Raw genomic sequence first — 10,364 nt, 5'->3', positions numbered from 1 at the left:
GTTCCACAACCTATCAGCAAGGGGGAGGTACAGCACTGAATATAACTTTTAACAATAAACATTCTGTAATTTTCCTGCAATTTTTTTTAGGTGACACAAAATCACCTTCTTGTGTCTTTCATCTATTTCAAAGTCACATGAGGACCTTGAACTTTGTTATGGCCACTCTGGTTAAAAGGGTGGGTGGAAGCTTTTTGGGAGCAAAACATCTGATTTGCTGCTCCTTCAATTTAAATAAGTACATAAAGTGCTTCAAACCTTAATGACTGAAACAATTGGAAAAGATTTAGGAGACAGAGTACAGAGTAGTTATAAGGTGATAGGAAGATTTACAGGGTAAAGAAGCAGGAAACACCACCAAGGGTGTTGTAGGAAGAAGCTGGCAGTGGGAAATGTAATAATGGGCGAAGGTGGGAGAGTTAACCCTAACATGGGCACCCCTTCAACCTCCACTCCTTGCCTTTGCATTCTTGCTTTTAAGCTAAGAAATACAATGTATCATGAGGACCTGGATTCCAGGTATTATCTATTAATAGGTAGGTACACCCACCTAGATACACCCTCATTACACCAATCCTCCGTGAACTGTACTGGCTTCTAATTGGTCTCTGGATACAATTCAAGGTCACTGGTCATAACCTTTAAAGCCCTACATGGCTTAGGGCCAGCCTATCTTCGAGACTGCCTTCAACCACATAGCTCCCAGCAACCACTAAGGGCCCACAGATTTGGTCTTCTCTGGGTCCCATTTGCTAAACAGTGTTGGCTGATGGGCCCAGGAGGGTATAGATGGGCCTTCTCTGTGGCTGCCGCATCTCTCTGGAACAGTTACCTCCTGAGATCTGGACTACCCCCCCCCCTTACTGGCCTTCTGGAAAGTGGTAAAGACCTGGCTTTTCCGACAGGCCTGGGGCCATTGTTCTTATGGTGGTAACCAGTGAGATCAAGCCATGAATGGTATGCAGGGATTAATCGTTTGTATTGTAAAATTTTTTTAACTGTTTTTAGAGGGGGTTTTGTATTATTATTGATGTTTTATATTTTTGCTGTGTGCCGTCTAGAGTTCCTAGGGAGTTGAGCAGCATAGAAATTGAAGAAATAAATAAATAATAATAATAACAGTAATGGAAAAGGGGAAAAGAAGATACACAATGGGAACAATTAATCAATGGAATACCTTGCCTCCTGGAATTGTGGATGCTCCATCATGGAGGTTTTCAAAAATAGATTGGGCAACCACTTGACATAGATGGTATAAGGCCTTCTGTCTTGAATGAGATTGGACTAGAAGACCTCCAAGGTTTTCTTCCCATCCTATGATTCTATTTTCTATATCCCAGGCATGAAAATTTCTGGGGAAAGTGCTGATAAAATATCCCCAAATCTCACTAAGAAAGAACCTTATTGTGTAGTTACTTTTCTTCTCTCTCTATTCTGAAATCTACAAAACCTAATTCAACTATCTGTATACTACTAAAATTCTTGTTCTCGTAACCTTTAACAAGGTGGAATGGTTCATCACACATAGGGCAATGTTGTTTTGAACCAAGGTACCTCAAATGAGCTATCAGACAGAATGCATCCAAAATCCAAGCTCTATGACTTCCATGGAATTGAAATTTGTGACATTTTATAAAACATAATATAAAATGTTATAAAATACTCCCTGTCGGTAACTTTGGACATTTGACTATGCTGTACAGTTCAATATGGGTTACTTTCAAGGTAGATACATCTCTGAATATATCCCTGAATTTTTAGGACCTGTTCAAGTACATTAGAAGCTGCCCCACTGTTAAAGGCATTGAGAAATGTGTTAAGGAAATATCTCTGAAACAACCCTAAGGAGTCATGGGTTGTGTAATAGAATCACAGAATGGTAGTTCTGAATGGACCCCAAGAATCATTTAGTTCCGTGTTTCCCCATCTCAGCAATTTAAGATGTGCGGACTTCAACTCCCATAATTCCCCAACCAACATGAGGTTAGAGTTGCTAAGGTTGAGAAACAGTGATCTAGTCCCATCTCTGCAGGAAAGCCAATTGATTAGAAAGCCTGCCATTATAACACGAGGAAAGCAAAAAAGGGGAAAATTAGTATATGCATAATAAAAAGTATGACTCATACATTGGGTGAATCCACATTTTGCTTCACCCATGGTGGGCTGAAAAAGTCACACTGGAAAGAACCATGGGTACTAATGAACCATAAATCAGCCCTGCATTTTCAGATCATGGGTCATACGTGGCCTGGCAAGCAGCCTTGAAGAATAACTGGCATTTTTTAAAAGATCAATAAATTCAATGTCACCAAAAAAGCAGCAGCACCACGAAGGATCTCCTGTTGCCTTCCCAAAAGACACACTGCCAAGTCACTCTAGGCTTTAGTGATGCTGCCAACAACCAGCCTTGCTGCCACTCTGCTAGCTGATCAGTGCATCGATATGCAGCCTGCAATTCTTTTTAATTTATCAATGTGGTCCTTTTTTCTTTCCCAAGTTGTGCAGGCATGCCATAAATTAGGGCTACAAACCATTGTGATGGATGTGCAAGCTATCCAATACATCTGCATTCATTGCACCAGGTGCCAAGTGGTTGTCAAACAAAAGCAATGTTTAGAGATGAGCACAGAGTAAATGAAAGTTATATCTCTTCTTCCTCCTCACTCGCGGGTCCATCTAGCTGGCTGGCTGCATGTTCAGCCTGTTCCTTCACATACTGGGCTTTCAGCTGCTCCAGTTCTCTCAGCTCAGCTTCCACTTTTAACCTGTGAACTCCACGTCGATTCTGAAGCAGCTTCATGGGAAACGGATTCATATCACCGAAGGCGATGCTCATCAGCTTTCTGGAAGAGGAGAACTACATTAGCTAAACAAGAAATAGAAACCTGGCAACTCTGTCTGAACATACATTTGGGAGAGAAAAAAACCTTCTTCAAAATGTAGGAGTTTTGCAAAGTGCTGGTCCAAAGATCAATATGTTTGTGCTGTTCTATCAAAGGCCCTCTTAGATCACATTCATTCATAGAAACATAGAAACATAGAAGTCTGACGGCAGAAAAAGACCTCATGGTCCATCTAGTCTGCCCTTATACTATTTTCTGTATTTTATCTTAGGATGGATAGATGTTTATCCCAGGCATGTTTAAATTCAGTTACTGTGGATTTATCTACCACATCTGCTGGAAGTTTGTTCCAAGGATCTACTACTCTTTCAGTAAAATAATATTTTCTCATGTTGCTTTTGATCTTTCCCCCAACTAACTTCAGATTGTGTCCCCTTGTTCTTGTGTTCACTTTCCTATTAAAAACACTTCCCTCCTGGACCTTATTTAACAATTTCAGATTTCCTGGAAAGCTTTTTTTATATGCAGTTAATCAAACTTTATATTAGACAAAATCATCTATGGCAAACTGCAATGCTGCAAAAATGACACCTAAATAATAATAATAATAATAATAATAATAATAATAATAATAATAATAATAACAACAACAACAACAACAACAACAACAACAATATTTAGATTTGTATGCCGCCCCTCTCCAAGGACTCGGAGAGGCTCACAACAAACACTATAATATAATAACAATATAATATAATGAAATATAATGACGTTATTTCTCAAATGCTCTCATTATGTCTCTGCATCCTGATACGATGCAAATATGCACCAGATGATATTTGTGAGATGCCATCATACCATCATCATTATTAATCCCCCTTTGCCACACTCTCAGAGACACCCATGATATTAGATTTGATGGTCAATCAAATTAGGAAAACACAGAGACAGATTTAGAGCTCAGTAATACCAAAACTCAAAACCCATCAGTGAGTATATTGAAATGAGAAGGAAAAAGGACATTAACAAAGTGTATGTATTTGATTTGTGCTCAAGCATCTGACCATTTATTTCAAGACTGGGCAAACAACATGAAGAATTAGGGCTGGTGTGGCTTAATAAAGAAATAGAGACTCATTTTAATCCAGGTGTCAGCCTGACAGCTTCCCATTTGCCTCAGCTATATACGTTATTTAAACTCCTTGATCTGTGTTGGTTTTCCTGCACTGCCTTTGGCTTCTAAGGACATTCTTACCTGCCATCACAGATAGTTTTGGTGAAAAAACGAATATATTGATAGAATTCCAGATTGTCCTGAATCTTCAATATTGCTTCTTCATTATATTTAAAAATTGCGAGTGCGTAACGGAATATCACCTGGGGCAAAAAGAAACTTGGTTGATTACATGTAGCGTATTACTGGGAGGATGTAGTCACGCCTGAATAATTTACAAAGATAGTAAAGATTCAATAAATGTATTAGGTGTCCAGAAAATTGGTCTAAAATGGTCTAGCTAATTTCATTTAGTGAAATATATGAAGACACTTAAACCAACTTTGTGGGTGAATATAACTTTCTTACCTTTGCACCTTCATAGAGGAAAGCATCCCAAACTCTGAAGAGAAGATCACTGACAAGACTATCAACAAAAACAACCAGGAACCAGTTGAAGGTCACTAAGGACAGGTCAATTTGAAGTTGATCCAAGTGCGCTGTCAGCCTGGGAAGCTTCTCGGATAAAATGTCTTTGAAAACTCTTTGATCTACCTGGATTTGGCAAAATATCAATAGTGATAAATACCTACATTAGAAAGGCTATTCTTCATTTCTATGGTCTCACAGGTTGATAATTCTTATAGAGAGGAAGATCTATATGGAAAAATGAGGTCTTTTAGTTACTCCTCTCTGGAACCATTTAAATAATGTTCTAATATTATTTCCAGCAGTTTGGAACAACCATATAGTCTGTAGCTATTCCAATAAGATCAGCTATAGTGTATGAGATCAATATTCAGTTTATGGATCAAAAGTCCTAACTGTGAGGGGGATCTTGAAGTCCTAGTGGACAGTCACTTAGATATGAGCCAGTAGTGCGCAGCCACTGCCAAAAATGCTAATGCAAACCTTGGTTGCATAAACAGAGGGAGAGTGTCACGATCACGAGAAGCATCATGCGACCACATCTGGAATACTGCATCCAGTTTTGGTCACCATATTATAGAAAAGATGTTGAGACTTTGAAGGAAGTGCAGAGAAGAGTAACTAAAACGATTAGGGGCCTGGAGACTAAAACATATGAAGAACGGTTGCAGGAATTGAGTATAGCCAGTCCGGAAAAAGAAGGACCAGGGGTGACATGATAGCAGTGTTCCAATATTTGAGGGGCTGCCACAAAGAAGTGGGGTTATTTCTCACAGTATAAAATTACCCTGTTCCTCAGCAAGGGAGCCTCAGACTTACCTGCGAGTCTATTAATGTGTTGCTGTAGTAATCGTGAGGCATTAAATTATTTGTGATATGAACCAAGCACCAGAAAGCCTCTTCTTCCTCTTCTAGGATCAGCAAGGCAATGGCAGCCAGTCTAGGATGAGTAAGACACCGTTATTAACTAAAGCCGGTAAACATATTACACATTAGACCTGTGTGACACTTCAGACGGTCACAAATCCGAAATTTTCAATGCCGGATAATAACCCAAAAAATGCTGAAGACCCAGAGGATTCTTTTAAAAACGTCGCTACATTTGAAACTAAGTAGTATAAGAAACGTAAGCAGGTACCTGTTCAGTCCTTGGCAATAGCCGATGGTTGGATTTTGCCAGGAGAATGCAAGTAAAACTCTTCTGAGTTTGGGAATAAGCTGTGAAGTCGGTGACACGAAATGTCTATTGTTGGGCAGTGTGCGATGCAGATCCAATTCAATTTGCTGGGAAGCTGGGTGCTCAGCATTTTCACACTTCTTGAGTAAATTGTGGTAATGACCAGCAGAGCGTATTTGCTTTAATCGATGGCTGATAATCCACCTCCATACCCTCTGGCGATGCACTGCTGGGACACCACACCGCAATAAGCTTTTTAGCTCCGAGGAGGGAGTCAGCTCCCCAAGGTTATCCCATCGCTCGGAGAGAGGTTTCTCTGTGGTCCCCTTGTTCAGATTGGTGCATGTGATCTCCAGGGCCTGGATTTTAGCCAAGAGCTTCCAGTCGGCAGCTTCGTATTCAGGAACTGTCACAAACCCATAATCATCGTATTTACTGAACAGTGGAAAGAACAGAATTAGGGAAATGACAAATTAATAGGCCACGCTGGTGCTGAAAATGTGAATTGTCTTTAAGCATATCGTATCAACATTGTAATTTTAAAAAAAAACAATGGACGCATCTTTTGAAGATCCTGAAGGAAGCCTAGCATTTGATAGTTGTGCACTTCAATAAAAAAGAGTCAGACTAAAGAACCATTTTTTTTAGCTGTTACAATAACACAGACCAAAAAACTCTGAAAAAAATAAGGCAAGTAAAGTGATCTACCTTTATCTGCTGTTTGAATGGACAGGTAAAGACCAACTAACATTAAGTTATCTTGCCTCAATCTAACCTACATTATTGCAAAAGCAAAATAAGGACATGGAGCACTATAGGGGAGATTGGACTGCCATTTGTCTGAAATGGTATAGGGTAGTGATGGCGAACCTATGGCACAGGTGCCACAGGCGGCATGCAGAGCTGTATCTGCTGGCACGTGAGCTGTTGCCCTAGCTCAGCTCCGATGTGCATGTGTGTGCCAGCCAGCTGATTTTTGGCTCGCACAGAAGCTCTGGGAGGGCATTTTTGATTTCCAGAAAGCCTCCAGGGGGAGGATGGGGGAGAGTGTTTTTACTCTCCTCCGGCTCCAGGGAAGTCTTTAGTGACTGGGGAGGGTGAAATACGAAACTACTGGGCCAACTGGAAGTTGGGAAACAGGCTGTTTCCGGCCTCTGGGGAGGTAGGGGAAGCTGTTTTTGCCCTCCCCAGGCATTGAATTATGGGTGCATGTGCATGCTCTTTCAGCACCCGAGGGAAAAAAGGTTTGCCCTTACTTGCTTGAGCAGAGGGTTGGACTAGATGAACTACAAGGTCCCTTCCAACTCTAATAAATAAATTTTTAAAAATCGCTGGGCCATCAGTTGAAAGAATGAATCTGACATTCTTGCTTCCAGCCATAGTGAGTGAGCCTGGCGACTCTCGTCACTTTCATTAGAATGCTGGAAATAGCATTGTGGCATTGCACTGGAAGCTCCGCCCCCTTTTGAGGGGTGTGCAATGTTACAACTCAGGAAGAAAAGCCCCCAATCTTGCTTTCCCCATCCCCACACCCCACAGAAGATATCACTGATCCACTCCATAGGCATGCCATGCCTCTTTCACAAATGGTCCTATTAGTAATTTACTTGACTGGGCTTTGCGGAATAGGAATCACGCTTTCTTCCTTCATATCCCATCGCAGTGCCTCTTCAATGAGTTCGGTCACCAATGCCATGTGTTCTTGAGGCAAATCCGGCAGCCCCTGCAGGTTCCGTAGAGACATCAGGTACTTGCTTTCAATCTGGCAATTGTGGGCTTGCAGTCGAGCACACTGAAGAAAAGTATGAAGAGGAAAAAAAATGGTGGTCAAAATAGAGGATGGTTCCACCTGCCTCTTGGAACCAGTGGCAAAAAAAATTACCTTTCATCACTGATGTAAATGATGAGAACTCGGATTGTGGGGGCAATATGCTGGCTCTGTTAAAAAGTGCTATTGCTAACATGTTGTAAACCGCTCTGAGTCTAAGGAGAAGGGCGGCATAAAAATTGAATAAATAAAATAAATAATAAATAAATGTAAAGGATTCCGCTACCCAGTGAAGTCTGACTCTAGGGCCCAGTGCTTATCTCCCTTTCCTAGCTGAGGGAAGCAAACGTTATCCGAAGACATTTCCGTGGTCATGTGGCCAGCATGATTATACGCCACGGGGCACAGAATGCTGTTACTTACCCATTGAAGTGGCATTTCTCTACTTGGGTCTGTATGCTCTCAAACTGTTAGATGGGCAGCAGTTGGGGCTACAATGGGAGCTCACCCCATCCCACGTCACTTACATTTCGAACTGCCAGCCTTCGAGTTGAGAAACCCAACTTCTAGGCCACTGCATCCCTCATATTGTGCGTAGTATGCCTTTATGTTGTTCTGCATATTTGTTAGATAGGAATTTTTTCTCAATAGTGCTGTCATTGCAAGAAATCTGCAATTCTGTTAACTTTTTCTGAATTGGGATTTCATGATATTTTTGAAGATAAGTGATTTTAAGGCCTTTGGAGATGAATACATGGAAGGTATTGCAAAGAACATTGAAACACACACTGCTGGTTTTGAAACACTTTATCTGCTATTGGAAATCAACAGGTGTTGGTGCCAGTCAGCTTTAGGAATGGTGAAAAAATCCTGCCCTTGCCACATTTTCCCCAAAAGTAACAACTGCAGTACGTTTTTTTTTCTTCATAAGAATTTGGCAATCAATCACTGAATTGGTAGTGGCATTGGATTAAATTAAGCATTCTCTTTTTTCCACTGATCATCCCATCTGCTAATTATTTAAGGCTGATTTTAATTGGATTGCCTCATTTTTGATGTGATGCTAGAAGCCTATTTAGATGATAATTCATACTATCAAGTAGGAAGGGGCCGTATATAAATGATCAAGTCCAGCCTCCTGCACAGTGAAGGCACCTTGGTCGTTTTGTCAAACTATCTCAGATGACCAAACAATTTTTATTTGAATATAATAGCTCATACCATCAGTTTATGAGGCTAGGCATTTGATATGTGGATGGTATTTATGCTTTAATCACATAATTATGGGGAAATGCAGGCATCAGTAGTTATCTAAGGATGGGTGTTTCTTACCATCATGAAACTCCTATACTTAAGTAACTGCTTAAGTCTCTATTGGGTTATGCCTCTCAACCCAAGTTTGGTTACTCTCAGAATTGCAATTTTTGTAAATTAAAAATGGAAAAACACCGAATTCACTATAGCTTGATAGTTTCCAGTTTACATTCACATAGCTGTTAATATGATTTTTTCAAAAGGTGTGCTCTTTTTGAACATATCTTTCCGTAATGTATGTTTTGTGCTTATTTGTGAACAAAATGCAATGGCTTTTCAGCAGACTGCATCATTTATTGTTGACTATGTTAAAACTGGAATCATTTGGGTTAACTGTAGAAACAATTTGATGGCTGGTTTATTTTGTCTGTCTACAGCTAGGAAATTCTGAAATGTTGCAATCACACCGAGCCAATCTATACATAGATATGTTTGTGGGTAAAATATTTTTTTTCCAGCTCTCTGAATTGACATGTGAAAATTAAACCCACAGCTAGCCCAAGGACCCAAAATTGGGGTGAAGGCAATCAAACTGCATCATGTGGACAATCATATGCCAGTAACATGAGAATGAGCAAATAAAAAGAATTCCCCAAATTCTTGTGTTTGACAGACAAATAGGAAACTTTCTATATATTTGAAAATCAAATTAAAAATGGAAGAAGAAAATCAAAACACCAACCTAAGTCAAATAGTTGTATTTCTTACCTTCATCAGAAGGTTTTTTTCTCTCTGTGCCACTGTGCTCCATATTTTGCTAACCTGGTGGACTTCGGAATTCAAAAATTGGTTCTGAGTCTTGTATGCCTCAAGATCATCCTGAGAAAAAGACAGAAAAAAGCATGTAAACTAATAACCCTCACCCTAAAATGTGCATGTAATTAGGTATAAATCGATGAACACTGGGATCTTAACAAGGAAGAGATGAATGAATGAATGAATGAATGAAGGAAGGAAGGAAGGAAGGAAGGAAGGAAGGAAGGAAGGAAGGAAGGAAGGAAGGAAGGATCAGGCTCTTTTTATTTCTGTATGGTGACCCTTCACTGGTTTTCCAAACTGATGAAGAACATTGGCCTAAAATGTAACTTAAGCCTTCACTAATCTAATATCTGTGTAGACTTTGGCAAATGTTACAATCACACAGATAAAAAGACCAATGACTTACAGTATTAATCTAGCCAATGGGAACTAGGCATACACCTGAGGATTCAACCTAGATTGATGGATATTCATGCCATAGATACATTTCAAAGCTTTCTCTGGCTTAGGACTAATCAAAGAGGAACAATCTATTCTCACATTCTTAGATCATCAATAAGAAACTTTTTATGTATACTGCTGCAGATTTGTTAGACATCTATAATCTATAAGGTTTTATCAGTTCATATAAAATACTGTTTAAGATTTATTTCAAGAGGCTATGATACAGATAGCTTTCGCTACCACAATAGGGACTGGCAACTTCATCTCTAAACAAAGTAGAAAGATTGTTAAGCACAATGTCATGTGACCACACTGATTTACGACATAAGTCCTGTTTGTTTTGGTTGCAGCCGCTGAGACTATGCACTGCCCATGCTAACAAATATATAGAAGTCAAATCTGCACACAATTGATGCA

The 10,364-nt window shown here is 39.9% G+C and overlaps 1 protein-coding gene across 1 annotated transcript in view; it reads right to left on the bottom strand.

The window, feature by feature from the left end:
• Positions 1-10,364, bottom strand: part of TBC1D2 (TBC1 domain family member 2) — a 28,063-nt gene continuing 17,699 nt past the window's right edge. Inside the window, exons 8-14 of the mRNA XM_070742200.1 lie at positions 9,453-9,563; positions 7,270-7,454; positions 5,624-6,097; positions 5,305-5,425; positions 4,426-4,611; positions 4,099-4,220; positions 1-2,843 (exon numbers count right to left, since the gene is read on the bottom strand). Of these exons, the coding sequence (XP_070598301.1) occupies positions 2,642-2,843; positions 4,099-4,220; positions 4,426-4,611; positions 5,305-5,425; positions 5,624-6,097; positions 7,270-7,454; positions 9,453-9,563 (1,401 nt within the window). The 3' untranslated portion in view covers positions 1-2,641. The remainder of the gene's footprint in view (positions 2,844-4,098; positions 4,221-4,425; positions 4,612-5,304; positions 5,426-5,623; positions 6,098-7,269; positions 7,455-9,452; positions 9,564-10,364) is intronic.

Source organism: Erythrolamprus reginae, chromosome 2 (genome assembly GCF_031021105.1).
Source record: "Erythrolamprus reginae isolate rEryReg1 chromosome 2, rEryReg1.hap1, whole genome shotgun sequence".
NCBI classification, from domain to species: Eukaryota; Metazoa; Chordata; class Lepidosauria; order Squamata; family Dipsadidae; genus Erythrolamprus; species Erythrolamprus reginae.
Note: the sequence above shows the minus strand (reverse complement) of the source record. Positions and strands in the feature narration are given on the sequence as shown.